General features: G+C 44.2%; 1 protein-coding gene across 1 annotated transcript in view; it reads left to right on the top strand.

Annotated features, from left to right (window-relative positions):
* LOC110983879 (uncharacterized) overlaps positions 1-14,684 on the top strand; it is an 85,749-nt gene that overhangs the window by 61,716 nt on the left and 9,349 nt on the right. Inside the window, exons 70-85 of the mRNA XM_087142481.1 lie at positions 1,001-1,175; positions 1,652-1,830; positions 2,392-2,511; positions 3,582-3,688; positions 4,829-4,994; positions 6,774-6,884; positions 7,564-7,705; positions 8,508-8,620; positions 9,117-9,335; positions 9,709-9,804; positions 10,236-10,478; positions 10,831-11,010; positions 11,799-11,918; positions 12,610-12,804; positions 13,195-13,359; positions 13,898-14,061. Of these exons, the coding sequence (XP_086998607.1) occupies positions 1,001-1,175; positions 1,652-1,830; positions 2,392-2,511; positions 3,582-3,688; positions 4,829-4,994; positions 6,774-6,884; positions 7,564-7,705; positions 8,508-8,620; positions 9,117-9,335; positions 9,709-9,804; positions 10,236-10,478; positions 10,831-11,010; positions 11,799-11,918; positions 12,610-12,804; positions 13,195-13,359; positions 13,898-14,061 (2,495 nt within the window). The remainder of the gene's footprint in view (positions 1-1,000; positions 1,176-1,651; positions 1,831-2,391; positions 2,512-3,581; positions 3,689-4,828; positions 4,995-6,773; positions 6,885-7,563; positions 7,706-8,507; positions 8,621-9,116; positions 9,336-9,708; positions 9,805-10,235; positions 10,479-10,830; positions 11,011-11,798; positions 11,919-12,609; positions 12,805-13,194; positions 13,360-13,897; positions 14,062-14,684) is intronic.

The following is a 14,684-nucleotide window of genomic DNA, read 5'->3' as shown; positions in this document are numbered from 1 at the left end:
ACTACCTTCTGACTTCTTTCTGTGGTCAGAAGTTAAACGTGGATAGCAATTAGATGTGGCAATGACTTCAGTGCACAAAAGCTGGATGTAAAGGCTGTATTTAAAGTGAGGTTGACGGTTTCCACAGGTATCCAAATTTAAATTTAACATTCAGCCCTTAATCACCTGTGTACAATCATCAGAATTAAACGCGGAATGGATCATGGCTTTTTAATGAACTAGTATACACAGTCCTCAACTGCATTTCAGACTTCATTCATTCATTTTATTGAAACCACAAATCAAGACCCAAAGGTCAAATTGCATGTGGTCTTTCCATTGACATTATTACTCAATGTGACAGATTAAAAAGAATTTAAGATTAAAATACTACAAGTGTAAAGTATAATATGAAATTGAAAATAATATATCTATAGAAATGAAATTAAAACAGGGCATATACAACACCCATATAAATTAGGAACACATATATACCCAAATATTAGAGGCAATCCAACAAATGATTATCCAGACAGGAGACCAGACAAGAAGCACCACAAGGGACCAGGCAAAAGACCAAACACAGGACCAGACAAGGAGACCCAAACATAAGAACAACCACGAGTCTAAAACACAGGACCAAATACAAGACCAGACTGGAGATCAGACGCAAGATTGAGACATTTACATTACATGTATTACAAAAATGAGACAGACTCACGATTTATTTGATGACTAGTCATGGAATTACCCCTATATTTTAGTGCATTTCCTTGAGCAGTTTCCTCAAAATTGGCATCACATCACTTTTTAATGCAAACGTCAGGAAGTCACACAGTTATTGGGAATGGTGGCAGCAGTGTACTTTCTAAATCTCAAACATAGTTGCAGTGTCTAGAGATTCTCATTTGATGCATTCTAAAATCCAGGTTGGTTCAAACTCTCTTTCAGAGTTTTTGCCGCACACTCTCGGCAATACATAAACAAACGTGTCATCCCTGATTCCCTTTCTTCTTTTCAGTACGGCAAGGTGGTCGCGTCATCCAGTCGTAATGTCGTCCAAGGTGACCAGTACAACCTGAGCGTGGTGCAGACAGAGAGTCTGCAGGTGCCCCAGCAGCCGGGCGGCGTGTCCCTGGCTGTGCCGGTGCGAGCGGCTGCTTCGCTAGGCGTGCCAGCACGTTCAGAAGTGTCTAGTAAGTGGCTGAATCACTTCCACCTGCACAAATTTGAGCTTGTGACAGATATTTGTGACCTTCTCTGGTTCAGTTTCCATTTTGGAGAACAAGTTGAGCTATTTCATATGTTGATGGAACTCTCATTTTGGCATCGTGGTAATAATGGACATGATGTGCGTGCAGAATATTGACAGTTCCTGCAGAGGCTTTGCATGGCTGCCATCTTGCAGGCCAAAGCTCTTGTTCAACAGGGTATGCACAATGAAAGTGTCCCTGTGGAGCAAAAGAACTGCCATGTGAGATGGCTTCCAAGCAAAGCCTCAGTTGATTTCCATACTGTAAGATTCTTTTGTGCCTGTCCATTTCAAATTGAAGCATTAGTTGCTTTTACTGAATCGTTTTACATTCCACCAATCCGCCCGTGAGCAATTTTATAAATTGGAGCAATTTCTGTAGACAAAATGCTGAGGTTGTTTCCGTTTTTCCCTGTCCAGTGCAAAGCTCGCGTGACATCCGCAGCAATCTGGTGGTGAGGAACAATCTCATCTCCCTGACTGATGACGACAAGCATGCCATGGCCAAGTCGCTGTCCGAGAAGCAGACCCTGGAAGCCGTCAAGCTGGAGAGCAGTCTCCGGGAGAGCGAGATCAAGGAGATCAATGCGGTGGTGCAGGTCAGCCAATCAGGGCTTTCCTAGGATTCAAACAGACCAGTTGGAGTCACAAAGCTTTGAAAGTCATCCAATAAATTGGCCTAATTGGTTTGGATGCCCTCAACTTTTCGAAAGAAATCAAAAAGAAACCATTTGTTGCGACCATAGTTATGGCTATAAAGCAGAGATTCCGACTAGCTCCGATGCTCTATCTAGAAAAATCTACGATTGAAAGTTATTTCTGCAGAAGACTTTTATCTGCAGAATTACTGAAATGCCTGTTTTGTAATTTGAATTTAGTAAACTAGTGTTTTATGTGATTTAACAAAGTAGACCAGTTTTCAGTCCTGACATTCAGTTTAAATCATTTTGGTGATTGAATCCGTTCATGTATTTAAATTGAGTTTAGATTGGCATGTATTGTTGAATTGAAGGTCTGTGACTTCCAGACAGACCCAAGAAATCTTCAATGGGCACAAGGGTAACACACTCATTGAGAAAGTTGGAAGTTAATGAGTTGTCAAATCAGGGACAGTGGTGTTTTTTTCTCTCGAGATTGATTTTTCTTTTCTCTCACCCCAGGAATCGGAGGCCAAGAAAGAAGCAACTTTGAAGCAGATGCAGGAAGACTTGAAGGTGAAGCTGCGGAGTGCAGCCAGTGAGGAGGAGAAAGCCAAGATCATGCAGGCATTTGTGGATTCGGTGAGCGATGGCTGAACGATACATTCTCTGTCGTGTTCAAACCTTTTGCACATCCATCCAAATTGGACACTTTTCAGCAGAAAACTAGTAATATAGTCGCCCCACCCTATGCATACAGAACTAAGCCAATTCCTTGGAGTTTCTTCACGGTTGGCACAGAATCATGCTAACTTAAGCAGAAAGATTTTCTGTTAACCTTAACCACACCATTCCGGGTGGAGTTTGTGCATGCAGGACCCGTTGCTGGGCGTTTTGTCATGATTTTCCATTTTCAAAATCCTTCAAAAATTCATATCTTCATTTAATACTGGATGCATACACCCAACAAATGACTGTCTGGTGGCTAGTCTAATCTGACAGGCAACCTCCATTGACGCATGAGTATTGCAGTCACACCTTCTGCCCAGTAAAGAGCCCCCATTGTGCGGTGTTGCAGAATTTCTTCTTTGTTCCGGAAATTGGCCCAGTGCGTTGCTGGATGGTGGTGTTGTCTTTAATAATGCGGCCAGATTCCATGAGCACGCAGTGGTATTGTATCGCTGGAGTGCTTTTGTCCCCGCTGATAAACCCGGGGCGCTGGCAGCGGCAAACAATGGTACTGTTTCAAAACAATGACGGATTACCTTCGCTAATGCCAGCACTCTGTGCTGACAGCGTATGAATCTTGATTGACAAGTCCCAGCAGCTCAGTCTTTAGTTAGGAGTTCGGTCACCCTGGCCATGAATAAAGGCCCAGTTCTGATTTCGGGCACCCCGGCCATTGCTATACGGCTAAGGTCTCCGGTACCAGGAACCCTGGCACCGAGTGGTTAAGCACTATTTCATGGCGATGCTTAGTGTGTTTGTGCTAACGGTTGCCTGCACATAGAAATTTTTATTGTTAGGTTTATATAAAAAGTTAAATTTTTTCCTAGGTTAGCATGCCTTTGCCTGTGCTAATGGCATCCTTGAAATACGTGCAGCCTCTGTTAGTGTAAAAATGTGCTAAGCAGCGCCGTGAAATTGGGCGCTGGTCACAAATGGATGAAGGATCAGTCTTATCGGCCATCTATAAATTATTTGAATCACAGGCTGCCAAGGTAGCAGAGGACATTGAGTCCTCCAAGCAAGCCCAGCTGAGGACCCTGCAGACGAAACTGGCCAAGCGCCGGGCCCAGGCCAAGTCAGACCTGCACAAGTAAGTTTCGGAAAAGGGGAGAACTGACCCCCTTTTATTGGCCTGTGTTCTTAGGACAGGATTTGTGGTTTTAGAGGATTTCTTCTGCCGAGTCTTGATTTTATACTTTAACCACTTCCTGCCAGGGCAGTTATCACTGTTGATGATGCTGGGCTGGGATATTTATCAATTTCTTTTGTTTTCAAATTCTTTAAAATTCCTATCTTCATTAATACTGGACACTTACAGACACGTGAAGGACTATCTGGTGCCACTCTAGCCTGACAGATAAAATCTATTGACGCCTGAGTATTTCAGCCAGGCCTGCAGCCTTGTAAAAAGAGCCCAGATTGTGCAGTGTTGTATAACTTTCTTTTGTTCGCGAACCTGGCTCAGTGTGCTGCTGACCTCTTTTCAATAGGGGCCAGATTAGCATGCAGCGGTGCTGTGTGGCTCATTGCTGCGGTGGTGGAGCACTTTTGTCCCCGGTGGTAATCCGCTTGCTCTAAATACCCCAAACCCTGGTATACGGTTTCAAAACAAGGTTGGATTATCTCCACTTTTGAGAGTGAAAAAATGTCGGTAATTCCCAGCAGCCTGGTCTTTTGTTCCAAGTACGGTCTTTTGTTACAAGGCCCTGTTCCCTTTGTCCGAGTCTGGAGACCCAGCCACACATATAAAGCATACGTGTCCGGATCCGGAATCCCTAGCAGGGAGTGGTTAATAACTTAAAGTCAGTTCACAAGGAGATGATGTTACAGGCACTCATCTGTGTGACTGTCACCCTTGACCGTCGATTGAAACTGCACATAGACTTTACTTCATTGGACTTCTCCAACGATGCAGTCATATCAGTCGCAAGCCATACCACAAATAAGACCAAACTGACAGAGTGCAGATTGAAAGAGCAATACTGCCACCATAGTCAATTTGAATTTCTCATGACTTCCAGGTGAAATAGGCTGACTTGTGACTGGGAGGGGATAATCGTTGCTTTTTTACCAGACCTGAATCTCCAACCTCGTACATTCAAGTTTTTTTACTTCTGTGACAAAACTTTCTGAGTCCTCTGATGGAAATTAAAGCAAGTTCTGATTTGCCCCTAACCTTGCTTTTGGAGAAGTCAATTACACTGTTGTCTGGTGGTTTTGTCATGTTCAGCAAGCATATGGAGGAGGCCAAGCAGGAAGGACTGGGTGAGGAGCTGGTGCCTGACCTGATGGCCACGGACGAGGACGAAGCCAACAAGGAGCTGCAGTTGCTGATGCTGAAGCAGCAGCAACTGATCGCCGAGCTGCAGAAGGGATACGCTGAGGAAGACGAAGAGGTTTGGGAGAATTTAGCATTTTTTGTAGCAGTTGGGAGAATTTAGTGATGGTATGTTTGTTAGGAGAATTCAGACTTTTGTGTTGATGTTGGGAGAATTCGTCAGTGTTTTGCATTGCAGGTTGGAGAATTTAGTGTCTATGCAGTGAGTAGAACTCCTTGTTTATTCAGTAGTTGGGAAAATGTATTTAGCTGTTGGGAAAAATCACTGTTTTGTTGAGAAAAAAGGGGTTGGGGAAATTGTTCAGTGTTTCTATTAACCACTTCGCACCGGGCCATTATCAATGATCAAGCTGCTGGGCCGGGCACTTTTTTTTCCCCATGTCCAAATTCTTCATTTACTTGCACGCGTACACCCAAAAGAATGAGACTCCTGAGCCGACTCTAATCTGACAGGCAACCTCCATTGACGTGTAAGTATTGCAGCCACGTATGCTGCCCAATAAAGAGCCCCATTATGTGGTGTCTACGGAGCTCTGGAAGTGCCATCCGACTTGTTGACATCCCGACATGTTTTTCTCGAGATGATGACATAATAAAGGCAAGATGTTGACATCCTAAGATGATTTATGACGGGATGACAATGTCATAAAAGTTGGACGATGCCATCTTCAGATAATTTATCATGGGATGATGGCCTCGTAAAAGTTGGATGATGACATCCTCAGATAATGACGCTAATTATTATCTCAGGATGTTGTCATCCAGAGCTATCCAGCAAGTGTGATGTCTACCCTTTTACGATGTCGTCATCCCATATTCAATTATTTCAGGATGTCGTCATCCAAATTTTACGATGTCGTCATCCTGTGATAAATTATCTCAGGATGTTGACATCTTGCGTTTATTATGTCGTCATCCCGAGACAAATATGTCGGGATCTCAAGAAGTCGGATGGCATTTCCAGAGCTCCGTAGGTGTCGCATAATATCCTCTTTCTTCCGCAATTTAGCCTAGTGTGCTGCTATGCTGGACGGCTGGTGTTGCTATGCAGAGAGCATGGGCCATGAGGGTGAACTGGGTCATTCGTCAGACACACCGGCACAATGAACACTACACCATGTGGCCTGATTCCACGAGCACTCAGCGGTTTTGTATCACTAATTGCTGGAGTGCGCGCTTTTCTCCACGCTGATAATACGCTGCGGCAAACAATGATACTGTTTCAAAACAATGACGGATTATTAAAATGTAAATATATGTTCGGTAAGGGCAAAAGCTGTATTTAAATGACAGATTACCTCTGCTAATGGCCAGCACTCTGCACTTAAAGTGTATGAACCTTCATTGGCAAGTTACAGCAGCTCGGTCTTTTGTTTCCAAGTTCGGTCACCCTGGCCATGAATAAAGACCTAGTTTTCTGGTCCAGTGAACCCATTGTTTCCCATCAGTGAAGAAATTACCTTCGCTGATGGCCCAAACTTTTTACTAACAGTAAGTAAACTTTTCTAAAAATGCCCTGAAACGTTTTTTTTTATAAAAGAAAGTCCCGATTTGGGTCACGGCGGCCTCGTAGGCCACGCACCGTGTTTCCAGTACAGGGCACCCTGGTGCGAAGTGGTTAAAACAAAACAGTGATTGGATATGGCAGTATTTGATGTCAAGCAGTAGGAGGGATGTATGCAGGAAGGTGAAGAGTGTGGGAGAATTTGGTGTTCAGGTAGCAGTTAGGACAGTTTGTGTATGGGTTGGGAGAATTTGGTGGTTTTGGTTGTGATTGGGGAAATGAATTCTAAATTCCCCTGTTGTCTAAATTTATGCTGCCGTTTTCTCCTGTCAGTTCTTAAACAAGAAGAGGAACGGTCTTGATGCGCAGATGGAGGAGAAGATGAGACTGCTGAACTTGGCCAACAGGCAGAAGATAGCCGATGTTGTTGATGCCATCCAACAGGTTAGATTAACTCATAGAGGCTTTTAGTCCATAAAAATTAAGGGCCTGGTGGATAGACCATTGAAACATATAATTGAGCTAAGGGTGGACAAAGTTAAAACTGGTGTCCAGCTGAAATATCATGTAACGGCCTTTGATACTGACTGGTACTTTGCTCATCTGTTGTCAGCACATGTTTCTTGCTTACAATAAACTGAAGACAGCCTGAAGTTTTCAATTAATAAAATAAGAATAATAATAACAAGCACATGTAAAGTGCCATCTATCTAGCAAACCATTCCGAGGCGCCGTATTATCATTATCCCCGCACATTGGACTCACACATCATCTGAACATTCCTGAAAACATCTCAGCTCCCTGGGGGGGTATACTAGCCTGGTGCTGCCATTTTGGCGCAAACGGCTAAACTACCATATCTGCCCTCACAGGTACCCATTTACTCCTTGGTGGAGAGAGGCACAATGGGGTAAAGTGACTTGCCCAGGATCACAATATGTTGCCACCAGCTGGATTCAAACCCCTGACCCTATGATCAGAAGCTACAAACCCTAACCACTAGGCCACATGCCTCCCTAAATTGATATGCCTCGTTACCTTTGTGAAGTGTTATTACATTTTCGAAACAATGAAGAAGTATTGGAGAAACTGATCTCCACCTGCTCCCAAATGTTTGCCCCAGAACACAAACGATGTCAACCGTGGAAACAGCAACCTGAAGAACAAGATGAAGGAACGTCTGAACAAGCGGCGTCACTCCAAGAAGCACCTGACGCCGGACGGCATCGAACCCGGCACTGACGAAGAGAAGCAGTACGTACAAGGTAAGGCCCTCGCAAAGCGATTACAAGTCATGCTTTGAGAAAAGTGCATGTCAGTAGAGGTTCATGTTAGCCCTCGTCTGAAAGTAGCGCACATCTGCCTCTGTGGGATTTGGTTACAGCTGCCTGCCATTGGCCTCCAGAGTTTCATATATGATTACCAACTTGAAGATAGATCCACAGATACAAGCGATGATGTCATCACTTACTTGTCCCCACCTATAAAAGATTTGTTGGCATACTTCAAACAGTTCACCTTTAGACCAGACAGAACATCTATCAAAAACGTATGCAAAAGTTGCATGGCTTAATTTTGAAAACTGAACCTCAAGTAGAAATTGAATCCAATCGTCTGAATTAAACAGAAGGAAAGCAAAGCCTGCTCTGTGTTGGTCATAGTGTGTGAGTGCAGTGGTGAATCTGTGGCCAGTAGATGCCAAGACAGAACACAGGATGTTTGGAGAGGTGCAAAATGTGAAAACACAAGAATGAAGGTCCTGCCTTCTTGGTCCTTGCGGCATCTCTCTTAACCCTAACCATGCTGAACCAAATAATGTTATTTATGATTTCAATGGTCCCTAGGGGGTTAGGGTTAAGTGTGTGGCACAATCTTCCTTATGTCTTCTAGTTTTGGCTTCATTCTATAATTTTATGATTCACTGTCATTTCACATTTGAAGAAGATCCCCCCGGGATAAGATTACCAGGCCCTCCATGAGACATCAAGCCACTGCCGTTTGTAAAACTATCTCCCTGAAACAGAAATACTCATTTCTAAATGCTGCTGTTTCTTTTGCCCTCATTAGCTGTGGAGTCGCAGATGGAGGCCGACCAGCAACGCAGTGTGCAGGCCGCCATGGAAGTGGCACGGTCCCTGGCCAGTGAACAGCAGCAAGGAGAACACGAGAAGGCTATCAAGGTACATCAACTTGGCTCCTGGAGACACAGGGATGAGTGGGCAATCACCTGCCTTCCCCCTGCGTCTGTGACGCCTACTCTTACTTTTTGCCCCTCCCAGTAGAAGGACCAGTAATTAGACAACAAAGAAAACAAATGAAGAAATAACAAAAATTCTTCAGCAAAAGCATTTCAAGGAGAAGGCCAAAAGGCAGTTATCTGGAGAATGAGCTCTATTTTCACAGTTCAAGAGAGTGCAGCTGCTGTAATTTCTAGCGTAGGATATGCCTTGCAGCACCTCACACTGGAAATTTCAGTTTGACTGTGGACAGCTCAATTGCATAGTTGAAATATTGGTCACCACTTTTTTTAAACAGTGGATTAAGAAGATAATACAGGGCATCCGTGTGCAAGTCCGTGAAAGGCTTCCCAACCTTAAAACTATCCAGAAATTCCTGTCTTTGTACTCTTTGACATTAATGCCACATTAATGTGTAATTTTGTTATTCCTTTCTAAGGAAATTCTGGCCAATGAAGACAAGTCCGACGCTGAGGTGGAGGCCATCATTGCCAAGTACCTGGAAGATGTGGGCGAGGTCCAGGGTAAGATGGACTCCTCCCGGCAGGAGCAGAGGGACCACCTCCTGGCCAAGCTGGCCGCCCGCAAACGTCTCAAGGAGGAGGTGATGGCAGAGGAGGCAGTCTCCAAGCAACTGGACCACATCACCAAGAAACAGGTGAGATGGGAGAAATGGAAAAACTGGCCTTCAGTGAGAAGATCTGATCAATGTTTTCTAAAATTGTAGCTTAAATGCCTGTCTGGGATACATATAAAAAAAAGGACTGGTGCTGAAAAGGTTATTTGAAAAAATTGTTTTGTTTCTCTTCAGCTTGTATTCAAAAGTATTGTTATCTCTGCTTTTTTGCCCTTGGGATTCTAAGACCGAAGATGTCTTTTAAATAATAAGGCCAATGCTTTTTCTCCTGTGAAAATCTGCATTTTTGTTGGAAGTTGTAATTTTTAGTGGGAGACTAATTGAAGTTTCTGAGTTTTTTTATATACCATTCACGAGCCATTCATTTTTCCTGCTGCTTTTGTTTTGTCATCAGGTACTGAAGGGAACGGACGAGGGCGCTGTTGCCATAGATACAGTCAACAGCAACGTCATGGCAGACGAGGCCTTGGAAGAAAGAAACAAACTCCTGGTAAGATTCTCAACTTTGATGGTCACCAAGTCGTGCTTTGAATTGTGCCTTCTTGTGACACAGACATGCGTGTCATTCTGCTGATGTTGAGGTCACATGAAATAAATGTCGTATTGGTCTTGTTACTATCATGAGTTACTGTTGACTTACAGCCAGACACCACAACTCCAGACTCATTAGAGTCATTGTAATGATAGTTGGTCTAGCGCCCTCTATCAACCAAACCAAAACAGTAGATCCTGGTTAATGGCTACGGAATAAATGCAACCGAGATTAACTTGAAGCCCGCTTGAAACAGGTGTCATCCTGGCAGGTTCTGTGAGTTATTGCAGTCATTTGAGCCATATTAGACATTTTTTTGCTTTTGCCAACTGCGAGATGGTTCACTGTACCTATAAAACTGATCTGTCATTTTTTTTTCTGCATAACAGGCAGAGCAAGAGGAGCGTCAGGCCCGACTCCATGTGGCCCAGCAAGCCCAGCTCAACCAGCTCAACAGGGACCTGGACGCGGAGCTGGCCACGGCCACCACCTCAGTGGAGGAACAGCTGGAGGACCAGAAGACGGAGCTGCTGGCCCGGCAGGAGAGGGAGTTTGAGAAGGAGATGCAGGTCAAGCGCAAGACGCTGACGGAGGAGGCCTGCAAGGAGCTGGTGGATGACCACAAGAAGAATGTGAGTGGCTTTTATTTTGGTATTTAGATGTCTTTGTTAAAAAGGTGAAAAGATCGTAACGGTAGAACGAAGCTGAAAAACCTACCTCAGGATTTTTAGAAGAATTAACAAAACCTTGAGGAACTCAAGAACATTATGAGCAACTGTCGTAATAAAAATCAGAATTGAAAAAAAAGATAGCCCATCACATAATTTTCCTAGATCGTAAACTAAGATTTGAAAATATAATATAATTTGAAGTATTTATATTTAAGGTCAAGAGGTCAGTTTTGGCTTTCATCCCAAAGCACTTGAAGAAAGACTCTGACAACTGCTTCAAATGGTGTATTTATCCAATTCCTTGGGCTCCTAGATGGAAAAGCTGTCCCAGAGCATGGACCTGGAGAAGGACCGACAGAAGATGGTCCTAGCTGACCGCATCGCCCAGAAGCGGCGACAGCACCAGGAACGACTGCAGCAGAAGAACCAGGCCACAATGAGCCAGGAGGTGCTGCGCCAGAGAGCCGAGAGAGACCAACTTAGCAACAATCAGGTGGGTGCGGCCGAGTGGACTCAGAACATCCTCTGCATCTCTGCCCTATTTTGTTTGTTTGGTTGGTTGGTTTGTAGTTATTACTGCATTTTCAGAGATGTGTAATACGAAACTACTACAAAGCACTTGCTTACTACAGCGACCTAAAATACAAATTACAAAATATGGAGGGTCTAACGTTTCGATCCCAGCAGAATCTTTCTCGAACCTTTTGAGAAAGATTATCACACTTTGTTAACTTGTGTGTTAACCTCTTCAATTTGAATGTGACGAGTGATTTGAATTGTACATTTTATCATCATAGTAGGTACTCACTGTGCTTTGCATTTACATGAATTTGTGACAAGAGATTTGTCAGTGCCTACAGAAAGGGCCTGGGTGTGACTGAATGAGTTGTACTCAGCGCATAGCTCAAACCATGGATATAGGAAATACCTATCCCACGTAATCCCACTGAAGTTCCAAGGAATCCTCAAGGAATCTATGTGATGTCCAAAAAGGGAACCCACACGAGGTTCCAAGAAATCCCTAGTGAATCTCAGACGAATCCCAGTGAAATTCCCAAAAAGCAATCCTCTAAACCCCGAGCAAAGCCATAAAGGAATTTGTGAGAATCTCCAAAAGGGGGCCCAACCCCCAAAAGGAATTATGCCAGAAAAATGCCAAGGAACCCATGAATTCCACAATAATTCCAAAATAATCTCGAGGAGATCCCTAATTGATTGACTGAGAGTTTTCCGCACCAATGGCATGTTTGATTGATCATTGTGATGTGTGGATTGGTACAGCTGAAGGGTGCTGAGCATCAAGCTCTGGTGGAATCATTGGAAGATGAGGAGAATGGAAAGGCTGAAAACATCATCTACCGAGTGCTGCGGCAACGTCACATGAAGGAGCAGGTCCAACAGGTCTGTCTGTCCCCCTTGTCACCTGATAAATCTGTCAGTTTGTCATTCCTCATATCAGGCATAGTTTGGAGCGGCTGTACCTTGCAAGTTTTCATGAGCATTGAGGCCATGTAGATGCGGTCAGACGTACACATACACCTGGACTGAATGGGCTTCCTTGCCATTGTTATGACTTGCCAATTCCTGGCAACTATTCTCTTTCCAGAGCTGATTAGCCAATGCATCATTTTATTTTATACATTAACTTGTAAAACAGTAGACAGTTGCTAGGAATAGACCAAGTCTTTTACTTTTAATTACACTTAAAACAGTCCAGTTGTATAGAAATGTTTGACCATTGTACGTTACCTCAAACGGTATTTTTTTTACAATTGTTTGGTTTCTTGATATCACGCCACATTCGGTGAGAAAAATTGCAACAAAACACCTGAATTGGACAAAGACTTGATGACATATAGCATTTAACAGGTAGGGAAGGGTTTGCTACAAATTAAAGTAGCACAAGTCATTCACACTTTCACAAGGAAAGGGGTAAATTGTTTACAGCCCCTAGGGCTGGATAGTTCAGTTTGTTAAGCACCAGATTCACCATCCGGAGTGACTTTGGCTTCAAGTTTAAGTGCTAACACCGTTGTCTTTACAGAAATTGATTGAATTATATTTGGTGAAAACCTTCTGTTCTGTGTCCCAGGAGGAGCAAATGGACCGGGAGAAGGAGGCGGCCGTTGTCAACGCCCGTTCCAAGATGGCTGAAATCTGCCAGCAGGAGCGAGACTCACTGATCGATGCCCAGCAGAAGGAATTCCTGGAACTGGTGGCAAACTCCGGCTCCCTGTCGGCTGCCAACCTGACTGAGAGGAAAGAGAAACTACAGCAACAGCACCAGGTAGTGAAGAGGACCTACTGGCCATATGGCCAATAGTGAGGGCGCTGTGGCATTTCCATGTTGGGGTTCAAACAAAAATTCCAGTTATTCAGCTTTTGATATATTCAGCTAGCATTCATGGCACAACATCTCCTACATATAGGGTCTTCGCTCAGACTTGTACTTTGAATTGATAATTCAGGGAAATTGTCTGCTCTTATATAAGTCCCTGGAGAAAGGCTTATAGCTATATTCATAGTATTTGGATATAATCAGCTTGCCAAGAGTTGCACTGCGCATTAAATTTTTGTGACTGACAGTAGAATATGTGATTGTGGAACATATCCAGCTATATCCTGCAAAACGCAAAGTGTGTTGAAATGCATGACACAAAAATCGATCCCTCTGCAGAAACAACTGGAGGAGTATGACAACGTTACGGCCCAGCGGACGGAGCAGGCTGCCAAAGATTGCCTCCCGGAGACAGAGGTCAAGCAGGCCCACGCCAGGCTGGCCATGAGGGAGAGACAGCTCAAGGAGCTGGCCGAGGCCATGAGGGACCTTTCCCCTGAAGAGGTGAGTAGAGCCTTGGACGTGGTGAATCAGCGAGCGGGAAAGATAGGAGTTGGGAGGCAGGTAGCTTGTCACAGCCACTAGGGGACTAGAACGTCAAGCTGGATCATGCAAGGCCAGCCATAAGGCTTCGATTTCATGCACAAGTATGTTGGGTTGATGGCAAACTGAATAATAATCATAATAGAGAAGCTATAAATGGTCTCAGAAATGTAACATAGGAGATGCAATGCGGATTGTGAAGTGGTTAAAGCTACTTTCCCTGGTTTAAGGGAAATAAACTAATCGTTCAGACTGAAGAGCTGATTGAAGCTGCGAACTAGCTCAAGCTTTTTGTGTGTTGGTGAATCTATAGGTTTTTGTTTTTTGATATGCCTACGGTGTTTCAAGAGCTTCGGGGTGCTAAATACAGTGCAAAGGACATTTTCTTTGCAAAGCAGTGACACGACATTAGCCCCAGGGCAAGAAAGCCAGAAATCTGTGCTCTGACAGGGTGTTATCTAAATGCTAACTCAACTTCATTTGTTTGAAACCTTTCCAGGCCCTGGTTCACCAGTACACGGATGCAGCCGAGAAGGCAGCCCGGGATGCCCAGAAGTTCCGCGAGCAGAAGATGAGCCAGGTGACCACGGAGATCGAGCGCGTCAAGGCGGAGAAGAGGAAGCGGGACGAGGAGAGGCGGCGCAAGATGGAGAAAGAGATGGCGTAAGATAGTCCACTTTCTGTACACCCTACACCCTCTCCTTAAGCTTGAGTTGTGCAGTTGGTAGATGTCATGCTGGAAACCATTTGTTGTTAGAAATTGTCAAGTACCACATCTGTGTTGTAGTATATGGGGGGGGGCCATTTTTGCCTAAGCATGTGCAAAAGGACACTCTGTTTTCTCAAGGCAGAGACTAGTAGATAATCACTTCATGCCAGGGTTCCCCTGTACCGGAGACTGTAGGTTTATGTGCAGCGCTGGGGTGCCCGAAATTGGACAAAGGAGCTGGGCCTTGTAGCAAAAGACCGTACGCGGACCAAAAGACCAAGCTGCTGAGAATTGCCAACATTTTTCCATTGGCACAATCTGGGCTTTCTGTACAAGGCGGCAGGCCTGGCTAAAATACTCGGGCGTCAATAGATATTGCCTGTGAGATTAGAGTAGCTGCCAGACAGTCATTCGTGTGGGTGTAAACATCCCGTAAATGAAGTTATGAATTTTTAAAGAATTTTGAAATTGGAAAATCTTGAAAATCCCCCGGGAATTTGTCATATTCGGCAGCATAAGGTTACTTAGTCTCTCAACTAATCCAAGTAGATGCCAATGCTGTGTTAGCACCACAGTT

The sequence above is a fragment of the Acanthaster planci genome, linkage group LG10 (assembly GCF_054643075.1).
Source record: "Acanthaster planci isolate LZ-2023a linkage group LG10, COTS_SCS, whole genome shotgun sequence".
In the NCBI taxonomy this organism is placed as follows: domain Eukaryota; kingdom Metazoa; phylum Echinodermata; class Asteroidea; order Valvatida; family Acanthasteridae; genus Acanthaster; species Acanthaster planci.
Note: the sequence above shows the minus strand (reverse complement) of the source record. Positions and strands in the feature narration are given on the sequence as shown.